General features: G+C 46.7%; 1 protein-coding gene across 2 annotated transcripts in view; it reads left to right on the top strand.

Annotated features, from left to right (window-relative positions):
• The window catches only part of POU2F1 (POU class 2 homeobox 1), a 419,716-nt gene that overhangs the window by 277,979 nt on the left and 120,161 nt on the right, over positions 1–21,576 (top strand). For both annotated transcript variants that reach the window (XM_030203955.1, XM_030203956.1), the window contains exons 12-13: positions 10,293–10,469; positions 13,091–13,196. In XM_030203955.1, the coding sequence (XP_030059815.1) occupies positions 10,293–10,469; positions 13,091–13,196 (283 nt within the window). The remainder of the gene's footprint in view (positions 1–10,292; positions 10,470–13,090; positions 13,197–21,576) is intronic.

The raw sequence follows: 21,576 nt of genomic DNA, 5'->3' as shown, positions 1-21,576 counted from the left end.
GATATTAAGATCTCATTCCCCAAGTCACTCTCTTTAAACTGTGCTCCTCTAGCCCTCATCTCCTGCTTCCATAGAAAACCACATTGCACTATTGATATTTACATTTGCTAATGAGATCCCTCAGAGCCAGTGTGCCCAGTTCATCTTATCAATCCCGCCATTAGGTGAGGGTTAGATTTTTTTGCTAGATTTGTTTTTATATTGTTAAGATTACTTAATTATAAATGCTTAGCAGAGATGTACAAATGTTCAGTAGCTAGGGCTGAGGTTTTAACAATTGAAACTCATGAGCAGTACTTCCAGTCTTGGTTTAATTCAGTCCATTAGTGAGGATGCTACCATGAAAAAAAAAAAAAATATATATATATATATTTACACATACAGGCACATATATTTTCTACATTCATGGGTGAAAAGCTTAGTATTTCTGGCCCATTATATCCCAGCATTTTCCACGTGTACAAGTTCAGAGGTCTATAGAAAACTGTAAAATGACATGCTGGAAATTCACAATGAATCCTCATGAAATATGAGTTATTCACAAAAGTTATTCACAAGTTGTGATGGGCCTCTTGGGCCAATGGTCTGCACCATCTAATCTTTCCTGGCACAAGTATGAAGAAGTCAGTTGTTTTCAATGCTCAACATAACTTTTATTGCAGTGTCCCATAATAAAACACATTCTTCTCATGAACTGCTAAGTTAGCGCTGCAGTATCCTACCCAAGGCTTCCAACAATTCGCCCACGTGGGTCCCTTTCCCTACTGAACCTTCCACCAACACACTCCTGTAGCTTTTCAGTGCCCCAGCAGTGCATTAATGTAACACAGGCACAGCTTTCTGGAGCAGATTCACCCGGCAGTACTCAGGTCTTAAAAGGTCTCCCACATGGCTTCTTAAGGGTTTATACAGTCCAACAGCAAAGTCCCCACACTATCTTTCCACTCTTTGGAAACAAAAATTAGTAACAGAAAAATAACCAGCTCTGGGGCTTTTTCTATCTTTGCCACCAGAGCTGGGCAGCTCACCTCTCTTGTAGTGTTCCACAGATACTGCCCACCCACAGCTACCACAGGAAAAAAATAGTAATAAACGTGAGTTTCGTCTTTACTCCATCTCACCGGCCTTTACTGGTTCATGTGCTCAAACCACATTCCTTTTTAGAGTCTCCTGGCACTGCTCCTTACTTTTGGGGTCCCTTCTTGCCCCAGGTTGGGTAGCCTGTCTACTCCTGGCTGTCTTTACTCTCTGGGGCTCTCTTGTTGCTCAGCATGCTTTCAGGTGACTGGGAATGGCCACACACCACCCTCTTCAGTGAGGAAGCCTTCAGTATGGTTTTCCCCCTATGGGAACCAGCAAATGTCCCTAGGAGTCCCCCTGTCTGTCAAAATGGGTAGCTTTCCCCCATTTACCTTCTCCTTGGGGAGCATTCTTATTCCTAAGAGCCATTCCACCAGATCCCTGCCCTCTAGAGGAAGTCTTTGAAAGTGCAGGCTCCTATTCCATTATGGCAGCACCATTCTGGGTTTTGAGCTGGTGGCTCTCAATGCCTTCTGGGTCATGTAGTATACTTTTTCCCCACTCTTGTAACAAGCCCTGGCTACTACCTTGTCACAAAGTGTAATAGCCAATAAATTGATAACTGATGGTAGGCATTCCTTCCTAACTCAAGGCCCTCCCATCCTTGAAATACACGTTCCACTAAGCTTGGCGAACAGTGATGCTTGGCTCCCTACAGCAATCACTTGTAACCCCTGTGGGAGCTCAAGTAGTTAGTAGTGCAGTGGTGGCTTCCTGAGAGAGTGAAATTCAGGAGGAGGTTTGAGTAAGTGATACTTTCAAGGATGTAGGAAGGGCTAAATAAAAGAAATAATAACAGCCAGAAGCTGACAATTATTGGTAAATAAAATCAAAACTAGGCACCATGCATAGTATTTGCAGGTCTGTACTCATAAAACTGGTGCAGGTTTTCAATTTATACTTTGGTCAACATGTTTTGAAGCAGTACAATTCTTCCTTCTCTGAAAAGCTATAGAAGAGCAACTGTCTTAGCAAATATTTAGTACTCACTAAGGGGATCATTTACCAAAGGCTATTGTGTGGTAATGCTCTTGCTTCATGTAATCTATGCAGATAGCTTCCTGACATAGTGAAATTCATGAGTGGGTTGCTTAGAAGAACTGGGTGGAGGCAATTTAATGTAGCAACAGTTCCATGTAGGACAAAATGACCAGTGGCATTGGCAAAAGAGTGTGAAGATTTCTCTTCAACAAAGAGGCTGGACCAAAGTGACTTGTGTAACTAAAAATCTGCTACCCCATACTTCCTCTGTCAGCCTCTCCCCCTCCAGCCTATGTTCCCCCACATACTCTTCCTCCAAGACATGTCCTTTCCAAAGCTTCTCTCCCCAATACACATTTCTCTGACCCCATTACAGCACATCTCAACCCCTCCCCCCAACCAGTCAGCCTTCACCATCCTATCTCCATCCCCCTCCCCATCCCAACTCCTTGTTTGTTAATCCTCCCCTTTGCTTACTGCTGGTGCCAGAAGAAGCATCACATGGCTCTCAATGAGTTAGACAGTAAATTGTCTTGTACAATACCACATTTTTGCTTTTCAAATTGTTCGCTTTACTGGACAAGGCCATGTATTTTTTCCAAGTGACAGCCATTTTTCTGTCCAGGAAATTCTGTTTAGAGCCATGCTGAGCCTGAACTCTTGCACTATTCTCATAATCTTATAAAAACAGCATGCATGATTGAGGCATCACATTACTGAGAGCTATACAGCATCAGAAGTGAACAGAACAGCTATTGTGAAGGCGTAGTTGCAAGCTTACAGAAAAGTTGGGGGAAAGAGGAAGGGTGATGCACTTAGGGTTTGTTGTGGCTCCCAAGCCTTACAGTGAAGAACGCTGGTCTAGTAGTACAACCCTTTGATGCTCCTTCCCTCCATTGTGCCATCATTATGATCCCTCTTTAAACTGCTATCTTAAATGAGAGCCACAAACTGTTCTTTAGATCTTTTTCCCTCTGTTTGGATTAAAGTAATAGATCTTGAGGTTCTTCTCACAGTACATCTATTGATTAATCATAGTCTTTTGTGTGGACTGGTGCCCACACTCTGGAAATATGCTATCATTAGTCCAATTCTTTAAAAGTTTCAAGTTTATTTCATTCTTATGATACGCCCTTCTTGGATCCCTCTGTGCCTGCCCACTACTATCCAGTCTCAAAGTTTTCTGTCAAAAGTTCTTGAAAAGGTGGTGTATACACAAATCTCATCTTTTGTTGCCAAAGCTTTAGCCTTAACACCCAAGGCAGTCAAGTTTTAGGACTGAGGGGCTGATGCACAAAAGTCCCCGGAAAAAACTGCTCATTATTTTCACATCAGAAAAAAATTACCGAGAACATAAGAATAGCCATACTGGGTCAGACCAATGGTCCATCTAGCCTAGTATTCTGTTTCCAACAATGGCCAAATCAGGTCACAAGTACCTGGCAGAAACCCAGATAGCAAGATTCCATGCTACCGTTCCCAGGTCAAGCAGTGGCTTTCTCATGTCTGTCTAAATAGCAGATTATGGACTTTTTCTTCAGGAGCTTGTCCAAACCTTTTTTTTTAAACCCAGATACTAACCCCTCTGTGCATCTCCCACTGAATAGCGTGCTAGCTAAACGGGTCAAAAAAGCACGTTGCTGGCCCGGTAAGTTTTTTGCTTCGGACGCTCACTTACCGTACTGAGATGGTTTTAACTGCACTCCTAAGTGAGATCCATTTCCACTTAGATAAGAATCAGATTGCTCTTGCCATTTCTCTTGATCTGTCAATCACATTTGACTTAGTCAACCTACTCCTATTACGCCTTTGAGCCTTGGGTTTATCTGGTACTGTGTTACGCTTGTTTTCTTCTTTCTATCAGAGCATTCATTCAAGGTAGTGACTTTTCCTCATCCTCTCAACCTTGGGTACTGCAATGTGGTATTCTGCAGGGTTCTATTCTTTCACCATTGTTGTTCAATCTGTTCTTAGTTCTTTAGCTACTGTTATTCAGACCTTTGCAGTCTCTTCATATTTCTACGCTAATGATATTCTCACCAATCCGGATGTCCCTTCAATTAATCCCTTACAGGCTTGCCTCAATGCAGTCAAAAATTGGCTCTCCGATCATCATTTGATTTTTAAATAAGGATAAAATAGTAGCCTGCTGGATCACAGGGTGCCCTTCTCAACCAACTAATGATCTTAACCTTCTGGGTCACCATAGATTACCAGTTCTCCTTTGCCTCTCAGGTATCTTAAGATGGGTTTCTTCTGCAACAACTTTGCTCTGTTAGGTAGTTCTTTCACCATGATTCTTTCCACTCACTCATACTTTTTCTTCTTATTTCATTAGACTATTGTAGTATCATTTATACTTGTATCTCTTGAGTGAGTTTGAATAAACTGCAATATTTGCAGAACACAGCAGGCTGGTTACTTTGTCACGCTCTTAAGTTTGATCACATTTTGCTGTTTCTTAAACGTTGGCTTCCACTTCAACAACAGATTACCTTCAAACTTTTAGTTTTTGCTTTCAGGGTGGGCTCCTCCCCCCCCCCCCCCCCCCCACCCAGTTCCCCAGTTTGTCTGCCATATTCCTTACTCACTTGCTTGTCTCCTGTGCTCTATTGATCACTTCTTGGCCCTTCCAGCTCCTAGGGCTGCTGAGCTTGAAACCATAAGACATTGTGCTTTCTTGTTTACTCCCCTTTTTGCTTGAAATAACCTCTCCTGATTGTCTGTAGTGCATTATTAAAAACTTTAAAACTGTTATAAAAACTTGGCCTTTTTACAAGCCCATGGTATTCAGTAGGGGTTCTGCAATGCCTATGAACTCCGTCCCTGCCTTTTTCCCCTCCTCTCCTGTCTTACTAGTATTTTATCATCACTTACGTACTTCCCCTTCATTTTTCTTATATATTGCTTAGATTTTCACTATATTAGTGGTATATCAAATAAACTGAACCTTTTCTCTTCCCTTGCCCTGGAATGAATGATCTGTTGATTGTGTTTTCAACTGTCCTATCAAGTAATTGTAATTCCTTTAATGTTTCATTTTAGCCTGTACACTGCCATGTTCTGCACGTCAGCAAAGGCAGCATAGCAAATTTTAAATGAACTAAACTAATTTCTAAAGTGCTACCAGATGTACACAGCACTCAACAGGAACATATAGAGTGACATCTCCGCTACACAGAAGATAGTCTAGTCAAACCATATATGACACACACAAAAAAAAACAGATCCTAGGAGAATGTAATAGAGAAGAGGTCAAGATGTAAAAACATCCTCAAAAAGGTGTATGTTTAGTCTGGATTTGAATATGGCCAGAAAAGGAGCATGACACATTGACTCAGGAAGTCTGTTTCAGACAAATGGCATAGCCAGGTTAAAAGAGCAGAGATGGGAGTTAACAGTGGAAGAAAAATTATAAATGGGGATTGATTTTCCAGTTAAACAGTACACGAAGAAGAGAGTAGGGAGAGAGAAAAAGATAAGTAATCAGGAGGTGCAGTGTGAATCCATTTGTAGGTGGGCACAGAAGCTTACCCTATGTGGGGAAGTGAATGCAGAGGCAGTGCAGTGACTTGGAGAAGGGATTACATGGTTGTAGCAATATTGAAGGATGATTAGTCATGCAGCTGCATTTTAAATAGATTGCAGTGGAAAAATTAAAGCTCTTTGAGGAGTAGACTGCAGTAGTCTAAACATGAGGCAGATAAGAGAGTGGATGAGCATTTTAGTAGCATGCTCTGAAAAGAAGGAAAAGATTTTAGCAATGTTGAAAAAGAAGAAATTACATCTTTAGTATTGTTTTAGTGTGGAGTAGAGAATGACATGGAGACAAAGTTTTTCCCCGTTCCATCCCCGCGTTTACCACGGGTCCCCGTGTCATTCTCTAGTGTAGAGAAAGAGAAACATCAAGGTCTTACCAAAGTAATGAGCCAAGACCACTGGAAGGATGAGTGCCATTTACAGAAAATGAGAAAGTTGGTTTTGGGGGAGAAGACGAGGAGTTCATCTTGACCACCTTAAATTTAAGGTAATAGTGAGACATCTAGGCAGAGATGTAAAGAAAGTAACTGAGAATGTAGGGCTGGATTCGTGGTGAAATTTTGGGTGTAGAGGGATGGATTTGGGAATCAGCATGAAAGCCATGAAAGGAGATTGAAGCACTGATGGAGAGACAAGAGAGTCTAGAACTACCATTAGCAGAATAGCCTTGGAGGAACACCTACCCAAAGAAACACTGAAAGTGTGATGGGAGTGGTGAGAAAAAACAAAGAAAGCAGAATCCTGAAATTATATTGATTTTTATAGTGTCAAGGACTAGATAGTGATAACGGTGTCAAAAGCTACAGACAGGACAGGGAGGATGAGAATAGAGCAAAGACCCTTGGCTTGTCTGTAAGGGGGTCACAAGAGACTTGGCAAGAGCAGTTTCTGTGGAATGGAGGTTGAGAGCCAGGCTAGAGTACATCTGGATAGAACAACTTGAATTTAAAAGGTTAAAAAAAAAAAAAAAAAACCAGTGAAAGTAAATGGCTTGTTCATGTAGTTCAGCTATGAAAGGGAGTAGGAAGATAGGACACTATTTAGCAGGGCTGGTAAAGTCAGTGTGTTTTTTTTGTTTTGTTTTTTTTGAGGAAAGGTGTGATTACATCATGTTTGAAGGAAAAGGGAACAGTCACAGTAGCAAGACTGAGGATGTGACAAATGAAAAGAACCAAAGAGCTGGCAGGACTTTTTTCTCCCCTCTGATACTCTTTTCCATTAGAAGATGATGATCTAATCTTTGATTCGTTTTTATTTTTTAAGGAAAAGTTTTATGAATAGGATACAACCATGAAACACTTCCCTGCAATACTTTTCTGTGCCCATCTCTGATTCAGTGACTCTTTTGAGTGAAGGTATTCTTTGTCATTTGTTTTACTCTTTTGTATTCTTCATGTTGTTACTTTCTTTCCCTGTGATCTTCTACACACAGGACTTGTGTGCTGATCCCTCTTGCAGAAGAAGCAACTTTACATGCAACTTGAGCAGTAGAATGGTGTTTACATGTTTATATAGACCTTTATATACATATACTCGGGCAGTGGCATAGGCAGACACCCAATTTTGCATGGACTTGGGCTCAAGGTGAATGGGCACAGGAACCCCCCCCCCCCCCCCCCCCCCCCCCCCCCCACTTCGACAGGCAATCCAGCCTCACAAAATGAATATATACATACATACACATATATATATATATATATACATACATACACACACACCCACCACGTACCTTTTAATTTAGTAGTTTTTTATAATGATTTTACATTCAAACACAACCACAAACTTCCAAATATAACCATTGTATCTCACAACATGTTGACAATCATATAACCTTTAACTCAATCAAAGACTTTTTTGTTTTAACTTTTCTTCCCCCCCCCCTCCCCCATTACTGTAGGCTAGTATAACCCCATACAAGCCAATCGGCTAGCTTACCCCGTTCCCACGTACCTTTAAATGTGATTTCTTTGCCAGCAGCAACCAATGAACAGTGCTTAACGCCAGCCTCCAGGCTTCCCACTGCCACAACTTCTATTTCCTCATAGGCCTGAGCCCACCCTTGGCTACGCCACTGCACTCAGGAAATATAGCGCCTACTTCCGTGCTTCCTAAACGTTTTTCCAATATGACCCCATTTTAACATTTAAATTCACATGATTCCAGGTGGTTGTATAAAACAAAGTAGCAGATCCTCTCCTCCCTCATCTTTGTCCTCCTCATCCCCTTACTTATCCAAAACATGAAGGCAGCAGCAGCAGTTGTCGGTACAGTCTCCTGCATGTCAGTGCATACCAAGACTCCAGTATCTGGGTGGGTTTTCAGTCTTAACAGGAAGCCTACACAGGAGGAGAGAGCAGAGCTCTTGAAGTTTCCTTCTACCAATTCCACCCCCTTTTGCCGCAACTTCATGTTTCTGCCTGGGGGAACGCAGCAGAAGGAAAGCTCAGGGCAGCTGCAAGCAGTGCATAAGACTCGCTGCCCTGTCTGCAGCTCTCATTTGAAGAGAAATAAACTAAAGGTAGACCAGGAAGCTGAGAGAGATGGAAGAGATGCCGGACTATGGGGGCCCCCTGGAGCTGTTTTAAGGTAGCTTGTGGGGGGAGATTGAGAGAGAGGAGATGTGCCTGAGCAGGGATGGAGTGAGGTGACTGGAGGAAGAAATGAAAAGAACAGAGAGGAAGGAGAATGGATGGTGAAAGAAGGGAGAATGGGATATGCTGGATGAGGGAGGGAGATGCTGGATGGGAGGGCAGTCGGGAAGAAAGAGAGAGGTGCTGGACCTAGGCATGGAAGAAAGGGAGAAATGTTAGACCTGGGGCAGAAGCGAGGGAGGGAGACATGCTGAACGATGGGAGGGAGAAATCTGGATCACGGGAGCAGGAGTGAATAACAACAGGAAAGAAAGAGAAAACAATGTGGGACCGTGGAGGGGGGGGAGAGGAGGAGAGAAGTGATGGACCATGGTGGGGGGGGGGGGGGGAGGAGAGCAGGAGGGAAGAGAAATGGGACAGGAATATGCAAAGGGGTTGAGGGAAAGGGACAGGGATATGTTTAGCCATGAGGGTGGGGTGGAGAGAGGGAGAGGAGATGATGGGTTACAAGAGTGGAGAGAGAGAAAGGAAGGGGGATGGAAAAACCATATGGGAGAGGCTGGGTGAGGTGCGGCGTGGCAAGGAGGTATGAGGAGGATAGTGAGTACAAAGATAAGAAATGTAGTAATGGGGAGTAGATGAAAGGTGGAAGGAGTGAGATGAGAAATGGGAGAGCTAGGGCATGAGAGAAGGAGATAGAAAGTTGATGTGTTGCTGAAAAGTAAAAATGAAGAGGGTGAAATTTGAATGGACAGAGGCAGAAAAGAGATGAAAGAGAAAGATCAGTATGTCAGGTGGTGTGAGGGAATAGGACAAGTTGAGAGGGGAGAAAAACAAATGGACAATAGCCACTGGAAAGAGAAGTAGCACAAGACAGGAAAGCAGAAAAGAGAAATTTGGGCCAATATGATGGCAAAAATAAAATGTCCAGACCACAAAGGTAGAAAAGTGTTTATTTTGAATGTATTAGCTGGAATATGTTGAGTTTTAGGATATATACATCGCAGATGGCTTTGTATTATGGTCAGTGGTGTAGCCAGACAGCTGATTTGGATGGGGCAGTGCTGGGCACCAAATTTCCACCCCACCCAAATGCAAATTATAAATACCTGAACTGGCAGATATCCTCCAGGCCTCCCCCCGCCCCCTCCCCCCAACTGAAGACCTCCTCCTCCAGGCTCTGCAACTGGCGGTAGTGCCCTGAGTTGCTGCTGCTCCCTCACTCCCACCTCTTCCCCCAGCTTGGAGAGTTCTGACCACCAGACCAGAGGAGGAGATCTTCAGCTGGCAGGGCTTCGGGATCCCTGTTAGCTGCAGCAAGGGAGATGGCTAACTTTATGAGTCCTGAGCCCAAAGTTGAGGGGAGGGGTGCCCCCTGTGGTTACACCATTGATTGTATTCAGTACAAAAGGAAGTGCATTTCTGATTTTATTTCTCCGGTGTTGCAGTACTTGTCTAGTTAAGCTTCTTGGGATTCCCAGTTCAATTTTGGTCTTCATATTTCTGCTTCTGAGTTGTGATCCCTTGTTCTGTATTTGGTGAAGACCTGTTTGTGTTTTGTGAGTGAAGTTATTTAAAATTGTTTTATGTGCGATAATAATGACAGGGGAGGACATTAGGGAAAGGGGACAGGAAGGAGAGGGTATCGTGGGCTTCCGCCTTAGTTTCTGCTCTGGGCCCCAATATGTCTAACACTGGCTCTGCTGATTCTACTGGCACATACATTCACCAAATTGTACCTGCTCCAAGACAGATGTAACGTTGAGCAGGAGGTTTTGGGTAGATGACTTTATAAAGCCATATGGGGGCATAGTTTGCCTAACTGCCTTTTTATAAACTTGCCCTTCCTAAAATTTGTATGCTAAGTATATTAGCTCAGCTGTATATTCAGCAAACTAACCCATTTGAAGGCATTGACCACAGCAAGTTAGCCATGCCGAGCAGCATTTCCTTTCAGCTTCTTCCTGCATATACTGCTAATCAATTGCTTCTTATGCAATGTCAGTTTTAGGAACTATTCTAAAGAGAGATTTTCATTTCATTGCCTGTGGTGGTGGGAATGAACTCTTATAAATTAGTCCCTTTATTCTTCCTTCTTAGAACCAAAAACCTACCTCGGAGGAGATCACCATGATCGCTGACCAGCTGAACATGGAGAAGGAGGTGATCCGTGTTTGGTTCTGTAACCGGCGCCAGAAGGAGAAAAGGATCAACCCACCTAGCAGTGGTGCTAGTAGCAGCTCTCCCATTAAGGCACTTTTCCCAAGTCCGTCATTGGTAAATAATACAGAAACTTAATTTGGAAGCTGTATACAGAGGGATTTTGCAAATAAGTGATCTTGCCCAGAACTTCAGAGATTCATAGTGCTATAGAGGTAGCTAAATTAGTATTGCTCAAAAGTAATTGAACTAGTATCTGACCACCTTGGGACAAGTGATGAATGCGGCAGCATTATACATATGTGATTATACCTGCTGGAGGCAACAGCAAATTTCAGGTTCTGACTGCTGCAAGGCTAGTATGCAGTCCAAAGTATGTATGAGAAGGGAGGGCATGAGTGTGAGAGAGCCTGAGGATGGTGATCACTGAAATCCGAAGGCAAATGACTGGCCTCAAGATATAATCCACCAAACTGGTCATCTGAGCCAGATAGTTGCATAAGTATAATTATTCCAGTAACTCACCTATTCCTTGATAAATAGAACAAAACTGTTAATATGTGCTTACCTTGGCTCCTCTGTATAGCTTTTTGAGACCCATATTTCCAGGAGGATGTGGGAATAACTGGATGACTTGAGACATAAGAGAAATTGTGTACCAATTTGTCTGCTGTCAGGTTCCTTCAGTTTAACATTATCCTATAATGCTTGATTTTTTCACTGCTGTGCAGCTTTCAACCAATTTTTTCACTGCTGTGCAGCTTTCAACCAAATTTTGTTGTTTGTTTTCTTTCCATTGGTTCCTTAGTTTCTTCAACTTGTTATTTCTAAAGCAAGCAAGCAAGCAAGAATGGTCAGCCAGGGCAAGCATGAAACATATAAACGGCAAGTGACCGTACTCACTTGCAAATGCGCAGTACAGACTTCCCTCTCTGTCCCGCCCTCGCGTCAAGATGTCATGACGTCAGAGGGCGGAACAGAGAGAGAAACGGAGTCGAATTGTCGGACACCGCCTGGAAAGGAACATCGCGCAAAACAACCTCCACCCTCCACCCCCTCCGTATCGGGCTCCCTGCACTGACGTGACAGCGCCTCTCACCTCCGCGTTGAAGCACTGCAGGCGGCAGCAGAGCAATCTGCTGCTGCCTGTAGCGCTTTCACACGGAGGTGAGAGGCGCTGTCAGGTCAGTGCAGAGGGCCCAGCATGGAGAGGGGAGGGAGCGGTGGCGATGAAGGTAGCTGGACATGGGGGGAGAGGCCATGGTTGCTGGACGGGGTGAGAGCAGGGCACAGAGGAGGGTTGCTTGACATGGGGGGAGGGGAGGAGGTCAAGAGAAAGGGGAGGGTCGCTGGATATGGGGGGGGGGGGAGGGATCGGTGGACGGGGTGAGGCCAGGGGAGAGAGGAGGGCTGCAATACTCGCCCGTTTTTACGGGCTTAATGGCTAGTTTAACATAAGTGAGGGAAAAGGCAGCTAATTTTAGCACGAGAAGTTTTATTTGGTTTGGTGTGGCTTTACCAGCAAGAAGTGTACAATGCACTTCCTCTCTGTTCTTTGCCAGAGGTCAGTCTTCTTGACGTTAAAATGTATATATCCTTTAATGGGATAGAAATTCCTTGCTTATATATTAATTTGCAAAGACATGCCCAAGTTTGTTCTTTGCCGCCTTCAAATCGGGCGTTGCTTGGAAGTACATGTTGGTGTTAATGGTGACTAGAAACAGGCCCTGTTCATATATTGATCTTCCTGTTAAGTCGTCCTCTTTTTGAAGCACTGAAAAATCTGTTTTGTATTGCTTTTAGGTGATTAGAATTTAATTTGTTTTTGTTTATACTGTGAATTGAGGTATTGTAGTAATTTTAATGCTATATACCACATTGGGGCTCTTGGGAAGAGACAGCATAGAAAAATGAGAAATAATCTACTAACAAAGCTAAAAGCTTCACAGTACATGAGCTTACACATGTGTACTGTAGGACTAAGGGTAAACTCAAATGGCTCCCCTTTTGCTGGTTCAGGCATTATTAGCAGTTAGATCTGTGTGCACTAAATGCCTACAAAAAAAGGATTGTTCTTATGGTCCATCTACATTTTGAAAGATAAAAAACAGTGTCCTGATACTTATCCAGGAAGTACAATCACCTTATTTTCAATAAATGCTTTTTATTTTAAAACTTAACTATGTATACATAGAGGAAATAGAAGAAAAAAGGGATATGATGAAAGCTTTCAAACACGTTTAAGGCTATAAATGCATAATTTTTTTTTGGTGGATAAACTTTTTAGAATAAGGTCATGATGTAAGGCTCACAGGGATAGACTCAGGAGCACTACTGAAAAATGTCTTTACTTGCTGTCACCCAGTGAAAACATTCTCTCTCAGGTCCAACTGCATGGCCGCATTCTTTAAGCTATGTGAGCTATTGATCTCCAATCATATAGAGCTTCCTTTCAGCCCACATGACTGCTGGAAACAGCAAATGCTCATGCCAGTAGGGCAACTTAGGGGCCAAGTACCTCCCATTGGTCACTAATAGACAGATTCTACTTCTTGGTGCTTGATATGTGATATATAGACTGCTGTAAAGACTGGTGGAAGCAAACTGTCTATCTTTTGTTTATATATTTGCTTTAGAGGAAAGATTGAGTTGATTGAACCTGAAGGCCTAGTCTAGTTTGAAAAGGATAAATCTCTTTTGGGGTCATTTTTCTGATATTTTTAACTTCTGACCTCTAGGTGGCTACCACACCAAGCCTTGTGAGTAGTACAGCTACCACATTGACGGTAAATCCAGTGCTCCCTTTAACCAGTGCTGCTGCTATAACCAGCGTCTCTGCTACAGGTAAGAGTTTGCTATTCACTCAGCTTTCATTCTGAGCTTTCTCAGCTTTTCACTCAGCATTCTCAAAGCTGAGCATTCTCATCTTTCACTCTACTTTTCACTCAGGGATGTCCACATCTTAAAAAAACTACTTTTTAATGTTCTGTCCTTTTTGCTCCTATTATTAAAATTCTGCAGTGTTAAGTTCCTGAAACCATGTTGGTTCTGGAGAAAACTGGAATTTTATAAGTTGGTGAGGAGTCAATATGTACTGACCAGAAGAGACAGCCATTGGGTGCAAAGAGGTATCAGAAAGAGGCATAACCAAAAGGAATAAGGCAGTGATAATACCTCTTTGCAGGCCATTGATGTGGCCTCACCTAGAGTACTGTGTTTAGTTCTGGAGGCCATGTCTCAGAAGGGATATAAAGAGGTTAGAAATAGTCCAAGGAAAGGCAACCAAATTAGTTTCAGGATCTGTACCAATAGTCCTATTAAATGAAACTAGAAGTCTTGATGTGTTCACCTAGAAAAGAGGGGAGATGGGAGGGGGGAATGTAATACAGACTTTTAAATATCTAAACGGTATTAAATGCAAAAAGAACACACCTTTTCAGCGGAAGGAGTTGAGATCATGGTAGATGTCTAGAAAGCCCTTCTGGAAGAGGCGGTAGAGACAAAATGGTAACAAAGTGAAAAAAAAAATATATATATTTTTTTTAAATCACAATGAGAGACCCAGAGGATCCCTGGAGTTATGAGGACAGTAGCTGAGGCATGGAGAAATCGGCACTGAGTGGCAATTCAACTCAGAGGTGGTATGAATGTTTTCTGCTCCCAGTAATTCATCAGAGAAGCCTACGCAAAACAGTAATACATTGCTTAACAGCAGATACTAGAGTACTTTGCACAGCATGGTAGTTATAATTCCAAACAACCATGGTATAATTATATTCTCTGAGGATAAGCAGGCCTTCATATTCTCACAGCTGGGTGACATCATCCGACAGAGCCCAGCAGGGACACCAACTAGCGAGTAATGTAGAAGCTACTAGCAGCGTCCCACTGTGTATGCGCTGGTGCCTTCCCGCTCGCCACACAAGCACGGGTACCTCAGTTTTAGTTTTTCCACAGAGCAGGAAAGATGCACTTTGTTTTCTCCTTTCTTTGCATATATTTTTTTCTCTTGCGAGTGCCTTCCTATATGGGTTATTTATGCCTTTTTGATTTTCCAGTTCTTTGGCCCCCCCCCCCCCCCCCTTTTCTTTCAATTCTTTGTGACATTTTAAAATTTGCTTTCTTTTTCACGACTGGCTGGGCTGGTTAGGCCACAACCCCAACCTCAATTGGAATGTTGCCTTTTTTTGAGAGCTCAATATTGAGAAGTTGAATTTAACTGCAGTTCTTTTTTGATGTCTCAGAAAACCCCCAATGGCTTTTCAAAAGGTCCACCCAATGTAGTTGGGTGATTTCTGTCATGGACCTGCGTGCTTGGTGCATCGGGTGCCTTGGACCTGACCACAAGCCTAATTCATATTCTCTCTGTTTAAAAATGCAGTTGAGAACTCAGTGGGTGCGGAAGGTTCCGCAGGAGTAGTTTTTTGGCTCCTCGAAGGCCAATACATCAACATCGGCACTGGAAGCATCAACCATCATGGCCGCTAAGACTTCTATATCCACTGGGAGTGCACCGGCATTGAGGAGACCTCCACCTGCCTTTACATTGGGCACTGATAGCAAGCCCCAGGACTGACCAGCATCAGATTAGATACCGAGGATGTGTGCAGGTTTGATGTCGTCCTCGTCGACACCAAGGGACCAGAACACTATGCTTTGGGGTAACCCAAGAAGCATAAGCACTGGTCCTCCTCAGTGCACGGTATCAGGAGTACTGGGGCATCGGAATCACTGATACCCAGGAAACACCAGTACCGAGAGGAGCGCTCCCTCTATTTCGAAGAGCTGCTGGTGTGCAAGTCCTGCATCCTGTTAGACACCAGCAATTTCTCAGGCTGCCTCTCTCCTGGGTCCCCTGCCATTGCCGATGCCCACCTTTGGTGAGCGGTTCTGGACCCTACTCAGAGAGGAGCTGGTGCAGTTGCTGCAGGAGTACACCGCACAGACATTGAGGGCGTTTGCACCATCGGTGGAACAGCCCCAGCCCCCTCACTGAGACTCCATTGATGTCAGTGCAGGGATACTCGATGCTGGCTCCTTGAAGGATATCAATGTTGACATTGTCGCATACAGTACTGCTCTCGACTTCGGGGGAGGAAGCTTCTTTGGAGTCCAAGAGTAGGTCTGTACTTTGGGGCTTGGGCATAGATGCACTGGGCTATGGTTGGTGCAGACCCATTCAGCTGTATATGAAAATCCTGAAAAGTCTGATTGAGACCACTCCTGGGAATCGGAGGAGGATCCACATTACTTCTCTGAGGAGGAGTCCTGTGGAATACCCTCTGATCACTCCCCACCTCAAGAGAGATGAAAATCCCCTCCTGAGGGACACGCTCACTGGGTTTATAAAGGAGATGGCTGCTGCCCTCCCATTTAAGTTTGAGACGGAGGAGGAGCCCAGGGCAGAGATGTTGAATATCTTGGGCTAGAACTCACCTCTTAAGGAAGGGGTTACTGTACCAAATCTCATGCTTTGTTCTTCTCTCCCCACCCCCCCAGTAGAGAGGCTAGAACCTTGGGTTTGTTTAGGAGGAAAACTTTTCAGGTCTTGATGCCTGTTTCCTGCATCCAGTCCTACCAGCTCTACACAAGCCTATACTTGGAGTCTTTGGTAAACAGTACACCTGAGTCTTGCGGATTCTCTCCCTGAAGATCAGGCTGCAGACCTTTGCCAGCTGGCCAATAAGCAGATGGGGTGTAGAACATACCTAAACGGGGCACTTATGATACTTTTGATGTTGTGTCCAGACTCTCCGCCATGGGTATGGGGATGCACAGACTCTCATGGCTGCGTGTCTCTGACCTGGAACCAACAGTTCAGAGAGACTTGCTGACGTTCCATGCCGTGCCAAGAGGACAATCTGTTTGGAGATAAAGTGGAAGAGGTTGCTGAATGCATCAAGAAGCATACTGGCACCCTCCTTCTGCTTCATCTTCCACTAGAAGATTTCCAAGTAGGCCTAGGCAACAACCCTACTACTCTGAGGTGTAGGTTTCTGCCTCCTTCTCGCTGTACCTAGGCTTCTCAGGCCTCGCCAACCCTGTCCCCAGAAGTCCCAGCTGGATACCCAGTCAAACCAGGGAATATGCTTTTGACTAGCTGCAGAAGAGCATAAATGCACTCCAAGTAATCATCCCGGATGGCTTATCAGTAGGAGAAGGCTAAATTTTTACCATCACAGGAGGCCCTTGTAACTTCCAACTAATGGGTTCTTCAAATAGTCCATCTCGGTTACACCCTGAATTGGCGTCAGACACCACCAAATTGCCCACTGAAAGCATCTTACATAAGTTCTCAGCACAAGCAACTACTTGTAGAGGAAACCTCCACCCTTCTAGAGGCCAGTGCAGTTAAACCCATGCCATCTGGGGAAGAAGGTAAGGAATTCTATTCCAGGTATTTAAAGATAGGAAGATTCTCCGAGGACAAGCAGGCTGCTTGTTCTCACTGATGGGTGACGTCCACGGCAGCCCCTCCAATCGAAATCTTCACTAGTAAAAGCATTTGCTAGCCCTCGTGCGCCGATGCGCACCGCGCATGCGCGGCCATCTTCCCGCCCGAAACCAGCTCGTGCCGGCCAGTCTTCTTTTGTCTGCGCTCGGTACGGTCGTGTTACGCCGTTCGCGCCCCTTAAGTTGACCTCGCGCGTCTCTTTGACTTTTCGCTACAAAAAAAAAAGGATTTCGGAAGAAGACCTTTTCGGTCTTTTTCCCTTTCCTCTATTTTCAAGTTTTGCCCCGGTAAGTTTCTTTTCGTCTTCAGGGTAGGCCCTTTTGAGGCCTCGGGTCGTATTTTTTCTCCCCCTCTTTTTGGTGCCTTACGCAATCACGAGTTTTAATCTCGCCGGCGTGATTTTTCCGCCCATGTCATCGAAGTCTCCCAGCGGCTTCAAGAAGTGCACCCAGTGCGCCCGGGTAATCTCGCTCACTGACAGGCACGCGTCGTGTCTTCAGTGTCTGGGGGCTGGGCACCACCCGCAGGCCTGTAGTCTGTGCGCCCTTTTACAAAAGCAGACTCAGGTAGCGAGATTGGCCCAGTGGAACGTTTTGTTCTCGGGCTCTTCGTCGGCATCGGCACCGGGAGTATCGAGTGCATCGACGTCGACAGCGTCCAGACCTCCATCCTCGGCCGCGACTGCATCGAGTGCATCGAGGCATCGACCCTCTGCATCGGGGCTGAGACATCGGAAGGCTGCATCAGCGTCGGTGGTACTGGGACCTCCACTTCTGCTGATGTCGTCGGACGGTGGTGCTTCGACTGGAGTGCAGGTGAGGGCTGTCCATTACCCTGCTGGTGGCGGTGAGCCTTCGGGTGGGTCTCCCCCTACCCTGAGGGCTCCTGCGGTACAGCCCCCCCCCCCCCCCCCCCGAGACCAACCTTCTTCGGCCTCGGCCCCAAGGAAGCGACGGCTGGATTCTACGTACTCCTCGTCGGTGCCGGGAAGCTCTGGTGACATGCTTCGTTCCAAAAAGTCGAAGAAGCATCGACATCGGTCCCCTTCCCGTATCGGCACCGCGAGCTCTGGGTTGCCGAGGGAGTCGGCACCCAGTAGGCATCGGCACCGAGAGGACCGCTCACCCTCTGTTCAAGAGGTGTCGATGCACTCCACTATGGACAGCCCGGAACAGCCTCCACGCCCGGAACAGACTCTGACATCGACGCCTGCATCGGCTTCCACATCTTTCTCCACAGCCGCTCTACACGAGAGTCTCCGGGCCGTCCTCCCAGAGATCCTGGGAGAGCTGTTGCGCCCTTCCCCTCCGGTACCGGGGGTGCTTGCGCCACCGGTACTGTCGAGTGAGGCGCCGGCTGGCCCCTTGCCCGGGGTGAGGTCTCCGACATCGGTGCCGCTTGCGGTACCGACTGCGGTCGCATCCCAGGAAGGCTCCCCGACGACGTCGGCGGAGGGAGCTTCGCCGGTGCGGGCGAGGGAGTCTACCTCTCGACGCTCCCACCGTGGCCGTGGTTCCACGGAGTCGAGCCGGGCACGGCTTCAGACACAGGTCCGTGAACTTGTGTCTGATACCGATGGTGAGGCCTCGTGGGAGGAGGAGGACATCAGATATTTCTCTGTCGAGGAGTCTGATGGTCTTCCTTCTGATCCCACTCCCTCCCCTGAAAGGCAGCTTTCTTCTCCCGAGAGTCTGTCTTTTGCGGCCTTTGTCCGGGAGATGTCTACGGCCATCCCCTTCCCAGTGGTTGTGGAGGACGAGCCCAGGGCTGAATTGTTTGAGCTCCTGGACTATCCTTCTCCACCTAAGGAAGCGTCCACAGTACCCATGCATCATGTCCTCAAAAAGACATTGCTGACGAACTGGACCAAGCCATTAAGTAATCCCCACATTCCCAAGAAGATCGAGTCCCAGTACCGGATCCATGGGGACCCAGAGCTGATGCGCACTCAGTTGCCTCACGACTCTGGAGTTGTGGATCTGGCCCTAAAGAAGGCTAAGAGTTCTAGGGAGCATGCTTCGGCGCCCCCGGGCAAGGACTCTAGAACCTTAGACTCCTTTGGGAGGAAGGCCTACCATTCTTCTATGCTCGTGGCCAAAATCCAGTCCTACCAGCTCTACACGAGCATACATATGCGGAATAATGTGCGGCAGCTGGCGGGCTTGGTGGGATAAGCTCTCTCCTGAGCAAGCCAAGCCATTTCAGGAGGTGGTCAGGCAGCTGAAGGCATGCAGAAAATTCCTGGCCAGAGGGGTGTATGACACCTTTGATGTTGCGTCCAGGGCCGCTGCTCAAGGTGTGGTGATGCGCAGGCTCTCATGGCTGCGTGCCTCCGACCTGGAGAATAGGATCCAGCAGCGGATTGCGGACTCGCCTTGCCGTGCGGATAATATTTTTGGAGAGAAGGTCGAACAGGTGGTAGAGCAGCTCCACCAGCGGGATACCGCTTTCGACAAGTTCTCCCGCCGGCAGCCTTCAGCTTCTACCTCTACAGGTAGACGATTTTTGGGGGGAAGGAAGACTGTTCCCTACTCTTCTGGTAAGTGTAGGTACAATCCTCCTTCTCGACAGCCTGCGGCCCAGGCTAAGCCCCAGCGCGCTCGCTCTCGTCAGCAGCGTGCGCCTCAGCAAGGCCCCTCGGCTCCCTAGCAAAAGCAAGGGACGAGCTTTTGACTGGCTCCAGCAGAGCATAGCCGACATCCAAGTGTCAGTGCCGGGCGACCTACCGGTTGGAGGGAGGTAGAAAGTTTTTCACCAAAGGTGGCCTCTCATAACCTCCGATCAGTGGGTTCTCCAAATAGTCCGGCAAGGATACACCCTCAATTTGGCCTCAAAGCCTCCAAATTGTCCACCGGGAGCTCAGTCTTACAGCTTCCAACACAAGCAGGTACTTGCAGAGGAACTCTCCGCCCTTCTCAGCGCCAATGCGGTCGAGCCCGTGCCATCCGGGCAGGAAGGGTTGGGATTCTATTCCAGGTACTTCCTTGTGGAAAAGAAAACAGGGGGGATGCGTCCCATCCTAGACCTAAGGGCCCTGAACAAATATCTGGTCAAAGAAAAGTTCAGGATGCTTTCCCTGGGCACCCTTCTTCCCATGATTCAGGAAAACGATTGGCTATGCTCTCTGGACTTGAAGGACGCCTACACTCGCATCCCGATACTGCCAGCTCACAGACAGTATCTGCGATTTCAGCTGGGCACACGTCACTTCCAGTACTGTGTGCTACCCTTTGGGCTCGCCTCTGCGCCCAGAGTGTTCACGAAGTGCTTGGCTGTAGTAGCAGCAGCACTTCGCAGACTTGGGGGTACACGTGTTCCCATATCTCGACGATTGGCTGGTGAAGAACACAACCGAGGCAGGAGCTCTACAGTCCATGCAGATGACTATTCGCCTCCTGGAGCTACTGGGGTTTGTGATAAATTATCCCAAGTCCCACCTTCTCCCAGTGCAGAAACTCGAATTCATAGGAGCTCTGCTGGATTCTCGGACGGCTCGTGCCTATCTCCCAGAGGCGAGAGCCAACAACTTGTTGTCCCTCGTCTCGCGAGTGCGAGCGTCCCAGCAGATCACAGCTCGGCAGATGTTGAGATTGCTGGGCCACATGGCCTCCACAGTTCATGTGACTCCCATGGCCCGCCTTCACATGAGATCTGCTCAATGGACCCTAGCTTCCCAGTGGTTTCAGGCTGCTGGGGATCTAGAAGACGTGATCCACCTGTCCACGAGTTTTCTCAAATCCCTGTATTGGTGGACGATTTGGTCCAATTTGACTCTGGGACGTCCTTTCCAAATTCCTCAGCCACAAAAAGTGCTGACGACGGATGCGTCTCTCCTGGGGTGGGGAGCTCATGTCGATGGGCTTCACACCCAGGGAAGCTGGTCCCTCCAGGAACGCGATCTGCAGATCAATCTTCTGGAGTTACGAGCGGTCTGGAACGCTCTGAAGGCTTTCAGAGATCGGCTGTCCCACCAAATTATCCAAATTCAGACAGACAACCAGGTTGCCATGTATTACATCAACAAGCAGGGGGGCACCGGATCTCGCCCCCTGTGTCAGGAGGCCGTCAGCATGTGGCTCTGGGCTCGCCGTCACGGCATGGTGCTCCAAGCCACATATCTGGCAGGCGTAAACAACAGTCTGGCCGTCAGGTTGAGCAGGATTATGCAACCTCACGAGTGGTCGCTCAATTCCCATGTAGTGCGTCAGATCTTCCAGGTGTGTTACACCCCCTTGGTAGATCTTTTCGCATCTCGAGCCAACCACAAAGTCCCTCAGTTCTGTTCCAGGCTTCAGGCCCACGGCAGACTGGCATCGGATGCCTTCCTCCTGGACTGGGGGGAGGGTCTGCTGTATGCTTATCCTCCCATACCTCTGGTGGGGAAGACTTTGTTGAAACTCAAGCAAGACCGAGGCACCATGATTCTGATTGCTCCTTTTTGGCCGCGTCAGATCTGGTTCCCTCTTCTTCTGGAGTTGTCCTCCGAAGAACCGTGGAGATTGGACTGTTTTCCGACCCTCATCACACAGGACGAAGGGGCGCTTCTGCATCCCAACCTCCAGTCTCTGGCTCTCACGGCCTGGATGTTGAGAGCGTAGACTTTGCCTCTTTGGGTCTGTCAGAGGGTGTCTCCCGCATCTTGCTTGCTTCCAGGAAAGATTCCACTAAGAGGAGTTACTTCTTTCTATGGAGGAGGTTTGCCGTCTGGTGTGACAGCAAGGCCCTAGATCCTCGCTCTTGTCCTACACAGACCCTGCTTGAATACCTTCT

The sequence above is a fragment of the Microcaecilia unicolor genome, chromosome 5 (assembly GCF_901765095.1).
Source record: "Microcaecilia unicolor chromosome 5, aMicUni1.1, whole genome shotgun sequence".
Classification (NCBI taxonomy): domain Eukaryota; kingdom Metazoa; phylum Chordata; class Amphibia; order Gymnophiona; family Siphonopidae; genus Microcaecilia; species Microcaecilia unicolor.
The sequence above is the reverse complement of the archived record's forward strand: the minus strand, read 5'-3'. Positions and strand labels throughout refer to the sequence as shown.